General features: G+C 38.0%; 2 protein-coding genes across 9 annotated transcripts in view; one reads left to right on the forward strand and one right to left on the reverse strand.

The window, feature by feature from the left end:
- Nucleotides 1-19,829, forward strand: part of ARHGAP18 (Rho GTPase activating protein 18) — a 199,742-nt gene that overhangs the window by 160,061 nt on the left and 19,852 nt on the right. The gene's annotated exons all lie outside the window — the stretch shown is intronic.
- The window catches only part of LAMA2 (laminin subunit alpha 2), a 591,238-nt gene continuing 584,710 nt past the window's right edge, over nucleotides 13,302-19,829 (reverse strand). For both annotated transcript variants that reach the window (XM_067702129.1, XM_067702128.1), the window contains 2 exons: nucleotides 16,534-16,756; nucleotides 13,302-14,998 (listed from right to left, as the gene is read on the reverse strand). In XM_067702129.1, the coding sequence (XP_067558230.1) occupies nucleotides 14,841-14,998; nucleotides 16,534-16,756 (381 nt within the window). In that variant the 3' untranslated portion in view covers nucleotides 13,302-14,840. The remainder of the gene's footprint in view (nucleotides 14,999-16,533; nucleotides 16,757-19,829) is intronic.

Raw genomic sequence — 19,829 nt, forward strand, 5'->3', positions numbered from 1 at the left:
GAGAGGGGGACTTCCCTGGTGGTACAGTGGTTAAGGATCCTCCTGCCAATGCAGGGAACACTGGTTCGAGCTCTGGTCCGGGAAGATCCCACATGCTGTGGAGCAACTAAGCCCTTGCGCCACAACTACTGAATCTGCGCCCTAGAGCCCGCGAGCCACAACTACTGAAGCCCATGCTCTTAGAGCCTGTGCTCCGCAACAAGAGAAGCCACAGCAATGAGAAGCCTGTGCACCGCAACAAAGAGTAGCCCCCGCTCGCTGCAACTAGAGAAAGCCCGTGCACAGCAATGAAGACCCAACGCAGCCATAAATAAATAAATAAATAATAATAATAAAACAATCAGAGAGAACAGAAAGAAAACTTACAAAGATGTCAATCAGAATAAAAACAGACTTCCCATCAGTGATAATTGATACAGAAGGACAATGAAATTGTATCTTCAAAGTGCTAAGGGAAAATGTTAACCCAGAATTCTGTACCCCAAACTATCATTCAGTGTTAAGAGTGAAAGAAAAACATTTCCAGACATTTAAAAACTAAGATGTTTACTTTCACTGAGCTACTTAAATAATATTCCTCAGCAAGAAAAACAAAAGAATCCAGAATGAAGAGGTGAAAGCCATGAAGAAATGGTAAACAAATGTTTTTAAACTAACGTATTTATTAAAAAAACAAACCCAAAACAACAACAGAGAAACAGCAACAGCCAATTTTGATGGATTTAAAAGCAAAATGGAAGTAAAACACTATACAGAAGTAACATAAAGGTGGAAAGGATGAAGATGGAACAGTCCAAGTTCTTTTAGACTGCTTTTTTTTCTAAATTAAATTTTGAGTTGAATATATTAAGGTTAAAGAATTAACCTTACATTTTAAAAATTAAGAAAATAAATTAGAAAGTATAATTGCAAAACCGTGGGAAATAAGAGAATTATTTATTCAACATAATGCAGGAAAAAAGGAGGGAAAGATGCAAAACCAAAGTCTGTGTGTCAGGTAAGCAGAAGGTATTATTTTTATTTAGAAATGAGACAAATGAGGCTCAGAGAGTTTAAATGATTCATCTAATATCAGACACCTAAGTGGTGGAAACCAGACTCTCATCTTCTGCCTTTTAGGTAGATTATAGTTCTATCTCACTAAGCTATGTCTCTCCTTCACTTCTAAGAGGAACACACTCTGTAATATCTCTGACACATGGTTATATTTGAATACTTACAAAGTAGCCCTCAGAGCAAATGTTCCCATCAAATATTTTCTTTCCACCCAATCATCTCATCTCACACTCGTTGGTTTTGGTTGACACAGCCTTCTGAATACTTCACACGAAGCAGGAAATTTGTCCATTGTCCCTGTATCCTAACCTGCCCCAAATACAACTCTCACCTCCTGACCTTAGTAAATTACCTTACCATTGAAGCAAAACAAGGAGGAATTGAAATGATGTCAAGTAAGGCCTTTGCTTATAAACTCAATTTTATTTATGCTTTTTGGGTTTACCCAAAGAAGTTTTTGTTGGATTTTGTGGTCGTTGGAGTTTCCTAAGAATAGAGCCCTCCAGAATTCAACTGTCAGGTGTTCTTTCCAGTAGAAGCTCAGCTTGCAAAACAGTGTCAGTGGCCTTTCCCCTTTCTGCAGCCACCTGGTCTTAAAGGGCGCTCGCTGCTCACCTTTGTGTCTGTGGTGTGCGGGTGAGAGGGGAGAGGCAGCGGGAGGCTGTGCTTAGCAGTGCTGGTGCTTTGCACCTTATTCAACTTGCTCCTTTTGTCTGCTAGACTCTATTACATTATCTATATTTTTATCTTTTACTTTGAGATTTTATCTTGCTTGATTTTATTCTACTCTATTACATGTATAAAGTTTTATTACTTATTGATGGCTGGAGAGTGATTTATTTTAACTGAATTATTTAAGCTCTAGAAATCTGGAAACATTCTGCTTTCTTTGAATTCCCAAATTGCAACCTGGCTAAGAGTACCTGGGTAAGAGGGCGTATGTGATCTGATTAGTTAGTGATCTCTCAGTTACTGGAGCTGCATCTCTCTGAGAGCCAGTGCCTTTTTTGGAGTCATATAAGCTTGTTTAATGGACCAGTATGTTTTATTGAAATTGTGTGTGCACACATGTGTTCAAATAGTTTAATGATCTTTCATTCTACTCCTTTGGTGTGAGTGAGGCAAGTTTATATGCAAGCCATTGGGCTGACACAAAATAATCCCTTTACAGAAAAATAGGAAATACTTAATGTCTATAAATGCTCTCTATTTAATTCTTTGTTTCTCCTTCACTGTTCAAACCACTTCTTCCTTCACCAATCTACAGAAATAGCTTTTGTTGAGGTCATCACGTTGTCTACCAAAAGACTATCTTCTTTATCTTTCAGAAAAAACACATTCAGCACATCTCGAAACACTCTCCTCTCTTGTCTTTTCTGACATCACATTTTTTAAATGAATTTATTTATTTATTTGGCTGCGTTGGGTCTTCGTTGCTGTGCGCAGGCTTTCTCTAGTTGCCGCCAGCGGGGGCTACTCTTTGTTGTGGTGCACGGTCTCCTCATTGCGGTGGCTTCTCTTGTTGCGGAGCACGGGCTCTAGGTGCACAGGCTTCAGTAGTTGTGGCTCACGGGTTTAGTTGCTCCGTGGCACGTGGGATCTTCCCGGACCAGGGATCGAACCCGTCTTCCCTGCATTGGCAGGCAGATTCTTAACCACTGTGCCACCAGGGAAGTCCCATTTTTCTTTAATTTTTAGTTTTTATATTTTTGGCCACGCCATGTGGCTTGTGGGATCTTAGCTCCCCAACCAGGGATTGAACCCAGGCCTTCGGCAGTGAGAGCGTGGAGTCCTAAGCACTGGACCACCAGGGGGTTCCCTCTGACACCACATTTTCCTGAAATCTTTTTCTGCTCCTCATTCTACTTTGTTGACATCACCACTTCCGTGTCCAGCCTCTAAATGTGTTGGTTCTTCAAGCCTGGTCCTCAGTATCTCTGTCTCTGTTTCTCTCTCTCTCTCTCTCTCTCTGCTCTCTGCCTAGGAGATCTTACTAATCTCCATAGGTCCTTGAGTCCTTGCCTCTCAAATTCATATATCTTGCCCAGATCTTTTTTTTTAAGTGTAAGATTCACACGTCTAACTGCCAATGACTGACATATTCATGGGATGCTTCATATCTCAAATTCAACATGTTCATAAAGGAACATAGTTATTTTCCTCACCCATTATAGATACTGTTAGCCACCCATACATCTCTATCTTACATTTCCTACTGGCAGAATGCTGACTTTATTTTAACGGACAATTTTTAGAGCAATTTTAGGTTTACAGCAAGATTGGGTAGGAAGTACAGAGAATTCCCATTATGTCTTCTTCCCCTGCTCCCACCCTCCTCACCCCATACCGCCACACAATTTCCCCTGTGATGCGCATCTTGCATTAGAGTGGTACACTTGTAACAGTTGACGTAATGATATTAATAAATGATTATTAACTGAAGTACATAGGTTATATTAATGTTTATATTTGTGTTGGCTTTGACCAATGCATCATGTCATTTATTTTATTTTATTGCATTACTTACCTCTTTCTCCCCAAAGAATGAAAGAGACAAGGGAATCCATCCATATTATTCAACATAGGGTCTCCAGCACGTAGCCAATGTGTTACATGTAGGAGGCACTCAGTAGTAGGTGCTAGATGAAAGAGGAGCGATAAACTTCACTTTTTCTTATTTTTAATAGTCATGTCCATTGATCTTAATTTGGCATTCACCAAGATTAGATTTTTTAAATGAAAGGGTGACATAGTGGAAAGGCAGAGAAAGGGGGAGAATCAGAGAAAGAGAAAATGGTGGAAAGGGCATTTAATAATTTATCACACTATGAATATTACTACCTCATTTTAGAATGTTTGATCTAGAAAGCATAAATGAAGGTTGTTATCTGAGTTTTACAATTTTTATTCCATTTGGGAAAACAATCTACTTTAATTCAGTAGAGATGACTGTGGGTCCAGTGACCATATCCACTTGTATGTGTTCATAAAGTGTTTGCTGATAATGAGAAAGAGATTACTGGGTTACTCTTTACTCTTTTTTTTTTTTTTAATTTCTGTATTTATTCATTTTTGGCTGGTTGGGTCTTCTTTGCTGCGCACGGGCTTTCTCTAATTGAGGCTAGCGGGGGCTACTCTTCATTGTGGTGTGTGGCCTTCTCATTTGCAGTGGCTTCTCTTGTTGCGGAGCATGGGCTCTAGGCACGTGGGCTTCAGTAGCTGTGGCACATGGGCTCAGTAGTTGTGGCTCATGGTCTCTACAGCGCACCTCAGTAATTGTGGCGCACAGGCTTAGTTGCTCCGCGGCATGTGGGATCTTCCCGGACCAGGGCTCGAACCCGTGTCCCCTGCACTGGCAGGCAGATTCTTAACCACTGTGCCACCAGGGAAGTCCCTACTCTTCACTCTTGAGAGATGTTTTTATTTAATATCTGTCTTACTGCCATGAGGAAAAGTAGCTTCATTAATTTTTCAGAAATACATTAGATTGAGTCAATTATAGACATTCTGTTAAGTAAATTCATTTTTTTTCTTCATATTTGCACTATGTGGACTGCAATAAACACAAACCAAGCATTTTGAGTAAACCTTTAAGTTATGGAGCAATTTAGATTGATTTATTTGGCAGGTGAGGTTCTTTAAAAGCAGGGGCAGATAGGATTTTAAAAACTCATTATCATTTAATCAGTGACTAAATATTTTTTGGTTGTGGTGATAAAACTTTCATTTATTTCATTTATCATATGTTTTTTGGAAGGATTCTATGAGACACTGCATAAATCTTATAATTTCTTTGGGAATATCAAAAAAGTGGTAGTTTTAACATGCCAGTTTTTTTTTTCAGTGCCTGTTTCTGTTGTTAGATATATTATCAAAATATGATCCTTTCATTCATCAGATCACATTCTGTAGGAGTCCAGGTTTCAGATCTCCCTGTTTGGATTACCTTTCCTTCCCTGAAAATCCCTCAAGGCCAAGTTCAAGTCTGTGATATAGTGATTTACCAATATTTACATATTTGGTCTTTGTCCATTTCTGGCACAGAGCTCCTAAAACCCTTGGAATTTCCCAGTTGTGAGAGCAATAAAAATTGTCTTTTGTTATGTTAATGAGGTGACCTTTGGAAAGCACCTAGGGACGGGGGCTGGTTGCCCAGAGAAACAAACGTGATCTGAGGGTTGAAAGTTCCAGTCCCATATCCACCATCCTCGACCCCACCTCTGGGTTGGAGAGAGGAGATGAGGTTGTATCTGGCCAACAGCCAGCGATTTAATCAATCATGACTATGTGATGAAGCTTCTATCAAAACCTAAGATGATGGGGTTCAGAGAGCTTACAGGCTGATGAACTCTTGGAGATTTGGGGAGAATGGCATGATCAGAGAGCATGGAGGCTTCATACCTCTTACCCCATACCTTGCCCTATGCATCTCTTCCATCCATCTGTTCCTGAGTTTTATCCTTTTATAATAAACTGGTAATCTAGTAAGTAAAAGATTTCTCTGAGTTCTGTGAGTTGCTCTAGCAAATTAATTGAACCCAAGGAGGAGGTGGTCGGAACCTCTGAATCACAGGTGACAGCCTGGAATTGCGATTGCCATTTGAAGGGGATTGGGGTAGTTGTGCGCCGCTGAGCCTTTAACCTGTGGGATCTGACACCATCTCTAGGTAGATAGTGTTAGAACTAGTTAAATTGTAGGACACCCAGCTGGTGATATGGGGAAAAAACCCCACACATTGGACTCGGGTGCTGAGTCGAAGTTGGTGATCAGAAGTTGGATCAGAGTCAGAATTCCACCAGGGACTCAAAGGCGCTCCTAGCAGCCCCACAGAACCCCCTCTCCCCTGAACTTCTATGTACTCTAAATTTAGCACTGACTTTGTCTTTCTGCTGTGTGATAGTTGAACAGTTTTTTTTGAGTTTCTATGTAGTCAATCTCCCTATTCTCTGGGATCCCTCCTGCCTCAGCCACTGGGGAGGGTTATAAACAGGTATATTTGTCCTATCTGATTCTTCCCATGGCCACACTGATATGATCATAAGCGGTCAACACTGGATTCATGCTTAGCCAAAAATGCTTTCTGTTTAGGGAATTTCAAATTTGGATCAAGAGCATCTAGTCCTTCTCTGTGGGGTCCTTGAAAATGACTTTTGTAATCAGAAGTTGTCTATATACAGGCGGCCGTAGCAGGGTATCCCATCTGGAAAGAGGGAAGAGTGAAGCAGCGACCCAGTGGGAAGCAGAGATGGAGGCAGAATAGCTGCTGGGGAACCTGAGGGTTTTCAGTCCTTGACCGCACGTCCTTATGAGGGGTCAGGCTTCTGTTGCTTCCTTGGTTTCCATGAAAACCCCTGATATTGTGATAATACACACCCTTGTGTTGCTTTGGCTGGTTTAATGGATTTACTTACACGCTAAAGAAACTTGGATAAGATATATGCTTCTCATTTCAACAGTGCCTGTATGTTTTAGGAGTTAAAAATGTTTGTGGAAAGAAAGATCTGGAATGATAGCTTTTCTCTCCCTTCTCAATGAGAACACTCCTAGGCTCACAATAACTACTTTTCAACTTAATTCGGCAAGTTCTATTTTTTAAAAGGCAATATAAACGTAAGAAAATAATAATCTACGACTTTACTTTCAGAAAGTATTGAACCTAATATGAATATTTTCAATATAAAATCAGTGGTTCCAGGACTTCCTGGCTGGGTGACTTTGGACGTCACTTAATTATTTTAAGCCTCTGTCTTTTTCATATCTAAAACGGGGATGATGACAGCACTGCCATGAAGGGCTGCTGAGAAGACTAATTTGGAGATTGTGTTGTGCCCAGCACGTAGATGACGTGTCTGTTAGAACCGATTGTTCCAAGTGAGAGAAAACTCTGATAATTGGCTTTAACAACAGAAAACTGTCGTGCCACACGTAGTTGAAAAGACCAGAGTTACGACAACCTTCAGATGAGGTTTTACTCACTGACGATACGGTTTCTCCACTCTCCTTCATGCATTACCAGTCCCATCCTCAGATTCCATCCTGTGATCCCTCGGCAGATCTGGGCTCTCCTCTCATGTTAGCAAATTGGATGCAACAGTCCCAGCTATCACAGCCTTGTGCACACTATGCCTTAGCTCAAGAGAGAGGTTGTATATTTTCAAATGGGCCTAACAGAAAGCTCATTGATTCTCACTGGATTTCTTATCATCCCAGTCAATGTAAGCAGGAGAATGGGATGCGATTCACTGATGAATCACCCAAAACTAGCACCTATTTCTTCAGTAGGGATAGTGGGAAGGGTAGGTCCTCAAAAGTAAGAGGGATAGATTTGAGGCAGATGTCTTCTACAACTCAGCACATTCAGTAAATGTACCTTTTTTTTTTTTTCACCTTCAAAAGGATTTTAAAAAGCTACACAAAATAGACCATATTATCTTCTCCAATATTTTATTTTGTATGAGTTCTCACAATTGTGTAACTTTCATTAGTTTGTATCTCAGTGTGGTTTTTAGAAAGGCATCCTAAGAAATATTTTATTCTTAATTGAAAGGTTGATCTGAACAACTTATTATTTGGCCTTTTAAAAAATTTCGGTAGGGTTTCTACTTTCCAGAGTCTTCTAAGAAAATGGAATTTTTGCAATTTTTTTTTTAATAAATTGATTTATTTTTGGCTGTGTTGGGTCTTCGTTTCTGTGCGAGGGCTTTCTCTAGTTGTGGCAAGCGGGGGCCACTCTTCATCGCGGTGCACGAGCCTGTCTCTGTTGCGGCCTCTCTTGTTGCGGAGCACAGGCTCCAGATGCGCAGGCTCAGTAGTTGTGGCTCATGGGCCCAGTTGCTCCGCGGCATGTGGGATCCTCCCAGACCAGGGCTCGAACCCGTGTCCCCTGCATTGGCAGGCAGATTCTCAACCACTGCGCCACCAGGGAAGCCCTTTGCAATGTTTTAATTAAAAAAAAATAACTCTTCATATTAATGTGCCTAATGTCTTTGGTTCCTGTTATATTCCTGTTCAATTATTCCTTCAAGCACTTTGTTCTCCCATGACTCTTCCTTTTTGTTACCACATCTTTTCAGAGATGAGCTTCTGGATACAACTGAACCTCTTGGTATCTGGTACCAAGAGTCAGAGCAGTCACATCTGGGAAGCTATTTATTAAGCTACACTTTTAAATATTCTAATGTAGTTTAAGAATTCAGTTTAATAGTGTACATTACATTGGCTTAAACCGATATAATTTGGATTAGTACCTAATTTTTACAAATTTGTTATTCTAATCTCCCTGAAAAAAATTTCCTTATCCCCATTCTTCTCTTCCCATTTTATCCTCCTATTTTATTGTTTCTGATCGTCTCTACTTCAAATTTTTAAACTCGTAACCTACAGAAATACATTTTACATATACTTTACATTATGATCCAGCATATATACATATTCACACATACATATGTAAAACAAGTTTTACAAAACAATACTTACCGTACAATTCAACTTGATGTTGTCTATTCTGTTCTGTTCTATTCCATTCAACTTTATTATATATGTTGCTCCTTTATAATCCTGTTATTTGACCTCATGATCCACTGATGTGTCTCAACAATATAACTTGAAAATTATTGCTAAAGCAGTACTTCCTCACTGGGAGATTTTTACCCCACAGGGTTTTTATGATTGTACTCAAAGGAATTTTGTCTCATAAAGGCAAAATAGCAAATATTTCTATTCCCACTTAAAAGGGCATTATACAAAATAAAATAATTATTGAAATGTTTCCCTTAACTACACAGTTGAAAGCCCACTGGAGCACATCAAGTGACAGTACATGCCAGTAAATGAAAACCAGATAAACGTTATAATGATTCAGTTACACAGTTGTTTTACTACCCAACAGAGCAATTCTGGGTACCTTGATGTTTTGACTATTATGAAGTTAATTTTGGCAAATTTGCATCATCAGATGCATGATTTATATTCATCTGATAAAAATTTTTATATGATGCATTGTAATTGTCTCTAATATATTAGAAACCAGTTATGAGTGAAAATAAATTATTAAATTATATCATTTATTTTTTATTTACTGGGACTAAACTATTCACAGTAACAATGTGTTATTTTTGAGAAGTGCCTGTATGGAGTAGTGTAAAAATTCCTCTTTTGATTGTCATTGAGAAACAAAAAATATCAAAATTAACCAATTGATATTTTAAAACACAAAAATATAAGAATTGCAAACATCAGATCATAGTTTTGACCCATTTCTGATGCTGTAACACATTACTAAAATTTCAAAGTATTTGTGTGCATTCTGTATATTGAGACCAAACAAAAGGAATTTATCAACAAATTTGCTGTTGCTTATATACTTATTTTTTTGTTTCTTTTTTGTTCACTAGGTTGTTGTATTTTTTAGATTCCACATGTAAGTTATATCATACAGTATCTGTCTTTCCCTGTCTGACTTATTTCACTTAGCATAATACCCTCCAAGTTCATCCAAGTTGTTGGAAATGGCAAAACTTCATCCTTTTTGTGGCTGAGTAGTATTCCCCTGTATATATATATACTACATCTTTATCTACTCATCTGTTGATGGACATTTAGGTTGCTTCCATATCTTGGCTATTGTGTTGAATATAATGCTGCTATGAACATTGGGGTGTATGTATCTTTTCAAATTAGTGTTTTTGGTTTTTTTGGATATATACCCAGGAGTGGAATTGCTGGGTCATATGGTAGTTCTATTTTTAGTTTTTTGAGAAAATTCCATGCTGTTTTCCACAGTGGCTACACTAATTTACATTCCTACCAACAGTGTGCAAGGGTTTCCTTTTCTCCACATTCTTGCCAACATTTTTATTTCACAAGAAATGTAGCAATGGAATCATAGGGTTAGGGAATTAAGAAAACTCAATTATAAACGAACAAATTGTGTGACCTGGATTTTTTAAATTAAGCTGGTTCCTCCTCCCCTGCTACAGTATAGTTTTCAAAAGGTTAAATATTCATGACCCTCAGGCAAATATAATGTGAACCCATGTCAAAGATTTTATTTAATTCATTAATTAATGAGGAAACCAGTAAGATGTTAAAACTGGTCTAAAGAGCATTTGAGAAGCTACAAACACCCACATAAGCAAAGGAATATTAGGATAAGATTTTTCAGTTAGATACAAAATTGTTACCTTTGGGGTTATCTCTGCCACCAAACAAAACAAACTATTTACATCTCTACTAGACAAAAATCTGCAAGAAATCTTTGACCCTATAGAGTTGTAAAATAGCCTAGTCAAAAGAAAGTCAAGCCTGGTTCTGCACTGAAAGAACACTTAGCAATTTCTTTTGCCTATTTTCAAGTTCTGAATAATTTTTCTGACACCTGTTCTCTCAATATTTTTAATGTTGGATGTCCATAATCCTCTGTCTATACTCACTCCCTTAGTGATCTCAGTCAGTCTAGTGGTTATAAATTATATAAACATTTGGATGACTTCCATAGTTATATCTAAGTATAAATATTTAGACCTCTTTCCTCAACTCCAGACTTGTATATTCAACTGCCTATAGTACAGTGCTCTTAGATATCTAATGGACAGCTTAAATTCAACACATCTAAAACTAAACTCCTGGTTTTCCTTTCTATAAAAAGGCTATTACACCTATATCCCCTTTCCCCCAATATTGGCTACTCTATCCTTTCAGATAAGCAGAAGTTATCAGTACCTTATTTTCTCACATTCTATAGTCAATCCTTCAGGAAATACCAATCCACCTTCAAAATATATCAGAATCTACTTCTCACCACCTCCACTGCCACCACCTCATATATCATTAGGTATGTCCCTGCAGAAGGGCTGAGCTCCAGGGAGACAACTTTCCCAAATAAAGCAGAGCTTTGATTTGTTCAAGGGCAAATGAATAGTTCTCTAAACCTGAATATACAAACTGGCTCTCCAGAAAACCTATTCTCCTGAAAAGTCCAGTAAGTGGTGTTATTGAATAGAACATTATTTCTTTCATTTATAATTGCTGTCTAGCTATTCCTAATATCCCCAAGCATGTATTAACCAACTTCCTCTATTTAAGTATGTTGTGAAAATTCTTTTATATTTTTTTAAGTCTCGATTTTTTTTTTTCTATTCACTTACATAAGTGATAATAGTCACTGTTCAAAACAATTGATTTCTCTGATGTACATGTCACTCTTCAGGGAACCTGAAATGTGCTGATGCTTTAGGTATGTACTTGTGTATCTGTGCAGAAAGCCTTTGTGATAGCTTTCTGGGACTACCATAGCAAAGTACCACAGACTGGCTGGCTTAAACAACAGATACTAATTTTCTCACAATCCTAGAGGCTACAAGTCTCAGTTCAAGATGTCAGCAGGGCTGTTTTTTCCCTAGAGGCCTCTCTCCTTGGCTTATAGATGGCCCTCTTTTCTCTGTGTCTTCACATGGTCTTCTCTCTAGCCCTGTCTGTGTCCTGATCTCTCCTTATAAGGACATCAGTCATGTTGGATTGTGGCCCACCCATTTGACTTCATCTTACCTTAACTACCTCTTGAAAGAACCCATTTCGAAATACAGTCACATTCTGAGGTACTGGGGGTTAGAACTTCAACACATGAATTTTGGAGGGAGATAATTCATGCCACACTTTCACTTCAGTAATGGGCAGAGATGTCATGTTAACTTAGATAACTGGCACAAATGCAAAAGAGAGATCTGAGTCACCAGCTTGCGTGTCAAGATTCCAAAATAATGGCATTCAGGGCCCAGCCTGGGGCATCCCTTACCTTCATGCGCCCTTTGGTTTGCGGTACCTACTAATCTCAGGTCCAGCAAATGAGTACAGTATATTTGTTTGTATTTCTCTCTTGACTCAACACAGATAAAAAGATTGAAAAACAGAGATAAAAAAGTTGCATCAGTAACAAGTCATATCTTTGCAAATGGTAGTGGAAAAGAAGACTACCTTCTGTACTTACGAAGACTGAGTATTGTGTTTTGTTTTCACGTTAATTGTAGATACCAATTTTATATACAAAAATAATTCACTAAATAACTCACATAAAATCAAGGGATTTTAAAATTTGTCAAAGTAGTCTTTTTCTCTGTTGTTAAGCAGAAAACCTAGAAGAGTTCTGTAGTTGGAGACAATAGGCTAAATCAAAGAAGGAGAAAACAGTTATGATTTTTAAAACCACTGAAGCTTTAAGTGTCTGCCAGTGTTCTGGTGATTTGGGGCTGAAATCTGCTCTGTTCCTTACTTTCCTTTGTCAGCAGTGTTCACCATGGCAACTTCAATAAAACTCCCCTCACAAATGTTTTTCTTCTAGAGTGCAAAGCACCTTTTTAAAGAAGGCCGACAACCTGGTAGGAATGGGTGTTCAGAAAAAATCAAATGAAAAGTATTCTGCTTTCTTCATGATTGCTGTAGGTGGCAGGAGGTGAGGACATTATACAGGGGATAAAGTTGGGTGAAAAAAACATTTTACCTTGTTTTGAAATAAAAATTGTTTTTTTTGAGGTATAAAATTAGTTTAAAATATGTTAGAGAAACTTTTCCCTTTCATAACATTTCTTTATTTCTCATCTTAGAATTTGGACAAGCTTTGTCCATACAAATTCATGAGCCACTTTCGAATGTGGATTTTGTGTGGACAACTTTAGCCAATTACCTGATTTAGTGAAAGCTGCTCGGGTCCAGATCCATTTCTTGGGACTACTTTGGTAAACAACTAATGTGGGATTTTGAGCACACCATTAAATCTCCCTGGGTGCCTTAGAATCACATTAGAATCAAGTGGAAATGTTTCGAAAATGCCAATGCTAGGACCTTATATTTTAATTTATATATTTTAAGATTATATTTTAAGGTCTAGGTGATACTCAGATGTAAGATTTTTTCTTTTTTCTTTTTAAGTACCCAAGGCAATTTTAATGTCTAGCTAGACTTAAGAATCACTGTATTTATTGATCTCAAAGAATCCTTCCAACTACACCTTTCTAAGGCACTGATGTACAAGTTGACTCCGGCAGGGCTTGACTCTGATAGGAGTGCTGATTAAGTACCTTTGCTTTCAAATTTATGTATCTTTTGTTTCAAGATTCAGGAAAGAATGGCATTAGCTTTTAATTTAGTAGCCTAGCATCTTTATTCCTGCTTCTCTATTCATTATCCAGAATAAGCCCAAAAGTCATGTCAGTGTCCAGTGCAGAAGTAATACCTTCACTTTCAAAACACATTGGTTTTCAAAGGATTTTATTGCTTAGAGGTTGGTCAAAAGGCATTAACTAGATACAATATTACATTATTTTCTTCTGTGTGTGAAAATGGCCAAGACAAAATTAACAGCAGATTTTTCAAATGACTCCACAATTCTTTGTTGCCACAGTGGATACCTTTTCTCTTAGAACAGTGGGTCTCAATCCTGATGGCCCTTCAGAATTGCCTGGGAAGCTTTTTAAAAATCTTCATGCTTAGGCTATCAGAATCGCTGGACCAGGCACCAGTTCTTTGAAAGCTTGCCTGGTAATTACAAAATGGAGCCAGGGCCGAGAACTGCTTGCTCTAGAATGAAGTTGTGTGGACAAATTGGGTCAAGCAACTGGCCAGTGATGAAATGCTAAGAGTGTGTTAGTCATCTCCTTGATTAGAAACAGCACCTCCTTTTCCCCTGTGGATAACACTGTCAGAGATGATTATTCTTCTTTTGCTAAAATTACCACTGTGAGGAAAATCTATTCCTTTAAATGTTCAGCATTATTAGACTACAACTATTTCTACTGCAGGTGGCAAATGAAACGTTTCCTTAAGTTGATGAATAAAATCTAGGCCTGTCTTCTCACAGATCCCTTTGAAGATGATTGAAATAGTGGGTAAAAGAAGGAGAAAACACAGCAGTTTTTTTAGGACATTAATTTGTTAGGTTAAATTGCAACTCAAAAAGACCCAATGGTGTATGCCTTTTAAGTTTCAGCTTTGTTGTTTCCTCATAGGTAAAAACTGCATTTCAGCATTATTCCTCTGTGATTTTCCTCTGTAAATTGTGATAGTCACTGGAAACTTAAAGAGTCCAGAGCCTCAGTACTGTAGTATCAAATGTGTGCTAAATTGTCATTCTGGAGCTTGGTTCTGGTGTCTCCCCAAAGCCTATAAGTCATCATCAAACAAACAAATCAAGTAATTAAGATCTCTGGCCTGAATCTGATCTATACTCTCCACCTTAAGCCTAAAAAGGTATCCATTCATGTAGCTAGTTAAATCCTCCAATAATGAATCTGGATCAGGGAAATGACTTGCTAATGCTTTTCGCAAACACGGGGAAAGGGAGCTCATTTCCTCCCATCACGCATCCGAAACCCACTGTGTTTTCAGTGGCCCGAAAGAAAGCCAAAGCTGACCTACATGGAAAAAGGATGACAGAAGTATTAATAGGAGTTAGTAAAAAAAGTGTTGCCTTCACAAATTACATCTGAGCTCTTCTTGAGATGACTCCAGGGCATGTTGCAAATTCAACAATTTATGATCAGTTGCCTTTTATCCTTAAAATCACGCAAAACAAGCAATTATTTAGAATGCAGTAAATGGTTTAATATTTATGGACTTGAGAAAGAACTTGAATTAAAATTCAGTCTGGGGTCTGAATTAGCACCATCAGAATACAGAAGGAATTTAATACGCATGCACAAATTAGTTTTAATAACATACATAAGTAAAATACATTTGTTTTACTTGATACGGTTGTTTTGGAGGACGCTTCTTGGAGTTGAACTTATTTTTATTAGTTGGCTGGGCATGATACAGGTTGAACACCCCTTAGTTCCAGGGCCTTGGCGAAATTTACCTCCAATGGCTTTCCCGTGCCTTTGGTGAGCCTTAGAGATCGGATGCAACCTCGGAAACGAATGTTGGTTGTCAGGCCAAACTGGTTGAGGCCCTCTGAAAAACCAAGCAGGGAGGGCTCAGTTTTGAAATTCAGCTACTATGTTAAGAGCATGCTTCAAAGTCAGCTGTTAGCTTAAGATGCAATGGGAATGCTATTTTACGTAAAGTTAGTGATTTTTGTTCTTAGCTTTACTAACAGTTAAACTGGTAGAGAAACATCAACTTTTTTATAGTTATGTATTATGAAATATGGAGACATCTATGATTACACATTTGAAGACATCAAAGAATTTGGTTTGGAAGGGACAAGTTTACAGTTGTGAATTAAAATTATTAAATTTTATTTAATGAACCAAAGTAACTGATCAAATACTTTAAGTACTGAATTAGGACATGGACTTTTAATGGTGACTTTTTTACTTTCTTCCATTGTAAAGATAAATCCCAAATGGTTAAGTTTGTTGTGAACTCACACAAAATCTTTCTCTTCTTAAGGAGAGAGTCCCTTCTTTTAGCAGGCCTACTAGGTGCTAAGATCCCATTTCGTAGACTGTAAATGGAGAAGTATATTACCTCCTTCATAATACCTTGGGGTTTGTCCTGATTGAAGCAGGAGATATTTTCTTTTTCTTTTTGTCCCTGAAATTTTTTTTTTTTTTTTTTTTGTCTGCGCCGTGAGGCATGCAGGATTCTAGTTCTCCGAGCCACCAGGGATCGAATCCATGCCCTCTACATTGGAAGCACAGAGTCCTAACCAGTGGACTGCCAGGGAATTCCCAGAAGGAGATATTTTCCAAAACCCAGGAGCAATTTTGGAAAGAGGAACTCAGAATTGGTCCCCATGACTTCTATATCTTTTCCATCATCAACTGCTGCTTAATATACATTTTGCTTGTTTTGTTAAGGAGAGGAGCTCTCTATAAATGGGGACAAAGGTTTCTCTGGCCAAAATATTGAAAGACCATTCCAGCAGTCTGCATTACTACAGTATTTATTAAGAGGCTGTTAGCTTACTTCTTATCAAGTTGGGCACTCTTGTTTATAGGCACTTTGGGTAACTCTCTGTGGTTCACATGCTATATTTAATGTGCTGGAGAGGTATTTCTGAATGCAGATTTATTGCTTGGGTTTCTTTGTAATATAAACTCTATAATAGCCTAAGGGGGAAATTAGCTATGTTTAACCCAATGATTTCCAGAACTTGAGGAAATAAGTTCCATAACATTTAATGATTCCTCTGGTATATTAATTTTTAAAAAATGAGAAAGAACACCGATTCTGGCCCTGATTGCTGTTAAATGCCTCATATCTTTATAAGCCAAATGCATTTCCTCTAGCCTCCATCTCCCACGAATGAAATTTTGGAGGCAATCATGAAAAGTTCAGTCCCATGTGGTTTATGTAAGTAAAATGCTCATTTTACACACTAGAAATGTCAGATAATGTATTATTTATTGGAGCAGATTCTAAAGCTAGGAAGCAAGTATACTTAAGCACACATTCTTGAATGTATTTATAGAATATAAATGTGTTCAAAACCACTAACAAAACAGAGCAAAGATATTCTTGCTGGGGTAGGCAACACTCACCTGGGAACCCTCCAACAAACACGGGGTCATTTGTATCAGCGGATGTAGACGCTCGATTTGGGCTCTGGGCTTCCACCTGGTTCCCATCTACTGTCAGCTCGATTCGGTGCTTGACCTTGTTGGCCGTGACTTTATGCCACTGTCCGTCACACAAATGCCCTGGGATCCCAGCATCATAGACAGCAGTGAATCGGCCGGCGCCATTGTCCACATGAAACATAAGCTAGAAAGCAGGAAATTGAACAGCCACAGATGGTTTCATTGGAAGGGTGTCACGGTGGTTCACAGAGTAAAAATTATCTCTAGAAAAGTCATTAGCTGAAATAGTTTTAAATGAATAACTTAGGCATATTAAATTAAAAAAAAAAACTTGACAGAAATTAAAATGCAGATTTAATGACCAGGAGTCACAAATTATGCTCTTTACTTTCGGACACTGTTGGGAGCAATAGGCAAGACCTATGAGGCTGGTAATAAATAACTCTGCTTTCAGAAAATGTGAAATACAATTTGAGGCTGGGTGACAAAAAAAGGATGTAGTATACACTGGGAAAAATTCTACCACAGATCTTTTTAGAGTGTGGGAGTTCTTAGGAATCTGGTTTACAAATTCATTTGAAAGGATGATTTTTTTTTTAAGATTTTGATGTTTTAATTGTATATTTTTTCCTTCACGGAATCTATTTTATATATAGGATTGAGAGTTACATAAATTACATTTTGGGGCAAGTTTCATGTCACAGTTACTAAAGACTTTGAGCCAGAAGGCCAGTTCAATTCTTAACAATGAAGAACTTAGACTAGGAGTTCTTGTCTAAATGAGAAAAATCTGTTTTTAGTAACACAGAATGGGCCCTGAAACTTGAGATTGCAGAATTCTTTTGAAGCTGATGAAGGAAAGAAACATATTGAAACATTAAAAACAGTCAGTTTGGCAAAACATTTGACAAGGTAAAAGAAAAGAAATAGGGGTTTTAAAAAGAAGATTAAAAGTGCAAGTAAATAGGTGAAAAGTTTGTAAACTATACAGTGATGTAAATATTAGTTAAGATTTTGCTATATTCGGTGAAATTTGTAACAAGGGAATTTGGCATATAAAAAGAGCTTGGTGAGAAATCCATATGCATTGTGATGGAACTCAACACCCTGACAAGTTGCAGGGAACTGTGGTTATAATCAGGTGAAGAGCAACACTGACAAGATGCATTGAAACTGTGTGTTGAAAATCTGGCAAAACTATTATTTTTTTTTCTTTTTACATCTTTATTGGAGTATAATTGCTTTACAATGGTGTGTTAGTTTCTGCTTTATAACAAAGTGAATCAGTTATACATATACATATGTTCCCACATCTCTTCCCTCTTGCGTCTCCCTCCCTCCCACCCTCCCTATCCCACCCCTCTAGGTGGTCACAAAGCACCGAGCTGATCTCCTGTGCTATGCCGCTGCTTCCCACTAGCTATCTACCTTACGTTTGGTAGTGTATATATGTCCATGCCACTCTCTCACTCTGTCACAGCTTACCCTTCCCCCTCCCCATATCCTCAAGTCCATTCTGTAGTAGGTCTGTGTCTTTATTCCTGTCTTACCCCTAGGGTTTTAATGACTTTTTTTTTTCTTAAATTCCATATATATGTGTTAGCATACGGTATTTGTATGACAGACTCTAGGTCCATCGACCTCATTATAAATAGCTCAATTTCGTTTCTTTTTATGGCTGAGTAATATTCCATTGTATATATGTGCCACATCTTCTTTATCCATTCATCCGATGATGGACACTTAGGTTGTTTCCATCTCCTGGCTATTGTAAATAGAACTGTAATGAACATTTTGGTACATGACTCTTTTTAAATTATGGTTTTCTCAGGGTATATGCCCAGTAGTGGGATTGCTGGGTCATATGGTAGTTCTATTTGTAGTTTTTTAAGGAACCTCCATACTGTTCTCCATAGTGGCTGTACCAATTCACATTCCCACCAGCAGTACAAGAGTGTTCCCTTTTCTCCACACCCTCGCCAGCATTTATTGTTTGTAGATTTCTTGATGATGGCCATTCTGACTGGTGTGAGATGATATCTCATTGTAGTTTTGATTTGCATTTCTCTAATGATTAATGATGTTGAGCATTCTTTCATGTGTTTGTTGGCAGTCTGTATATCTTCTCCGGAGAAATGTCTATTTAGGTCTTCTGCCCATTTTTGGATTGGGTTGTTTTTTTTTTTCTTATTGAGCTGCATGAGCTGCTTGTAAATTTTGGAGATGAATCCTTTGTCAGTTGCTTCATTTGCAAATCTTTTCTCCCATTCTAAGGGTTGTCTTTTGGTCTTGTTTATGGTTTCCTTTGCTGTGCAAAAGCTTTTAAGTTTCATTAGGTCCCATGTGTTTATTTGTGTTTTTATTTCCATTTCTCTAGGAGGTGGGTCAAAAAGGATCTTGCTGTGATTTGTGTCATAGAGTGTTCCGCCTATGTTGTCCTCTAAGAGTTTGATAGTTTCTGGCCTTACATTTAGGTCTTTAATCCATTTTGAGCTTATTTTTGTGTATGGTGTTAGGGAGTGATCTAATCTCATACTTTTACATGTACCTGTCCAGTTTTCCCAGCACCACTTATTGAAGAGGCTGTCCTTTCTCCACTGTACATTCCTGCCTCCTTTATCAAAGATAAGGTGACCATATTTGTGTGGGTTTATCTCTGGGCTTTCTATGCTGTTCCATTGATCTATATTTCTGTTTTTGTGCCAGTACCATACTGTCTTGATTACTGTAGCTTTGTAGTATAGTTTGAAGTCAGGGAGCCTGATTCCTCCAGCTCCGTTTTTCGTTCTCAAGATTGCTTTGGCTATTCGGGGTCTTTTGTGTTGCCATACAAATTGTGAAATTTTTCGTTCTAGTTCTGTGAAAAATGCCATTGGTAGTTTGATAGGGATTGCAGTGAATCTGTAGATTGCTTTGGGTGGTAGAGTCATTTTCACAATGTTGATTCTTCCAATCCAAGAACATGGTATATCTCTCCATCTATTTGTATCATCTTTAATTTCTTTCATCAGTGTCTTATAATTTTCTGCATACAGGTCTTTTGTCTCCTTAGGTAGGTTTATTCCTAGATATTTTATTCTTTTCGTTGCAATGGTAAATGGGAGTGTTTTCTTGATTTCACTTTCAGATTTTTCATCATTAGTGTATAGGAATGCCAGAGATTTCTGTGCATTAATTCTGTATCCTGCTACTTTACCGGATTCATTGATTAGCTCTAGTAGTTTTCTGGTAGCATCTTTAGGATTCTCTATGTGTAG

This window comes from Pseudorca crassidens, chromosome 13, assembly GCF_039906515.1.
Source record: "Pseudorca crassidens isolate mPseCra1 chromosome 13, mPseCra1.hap1, whole genome shotgun sequence".
Classification (NCBI taxonomy): domain Eukaryota; kingdom Metazoa; phylum Chordata; class Mammalia; order Artiodactyla; family Delphinidae; genus Pseudorca; species Pseudorca crassidens.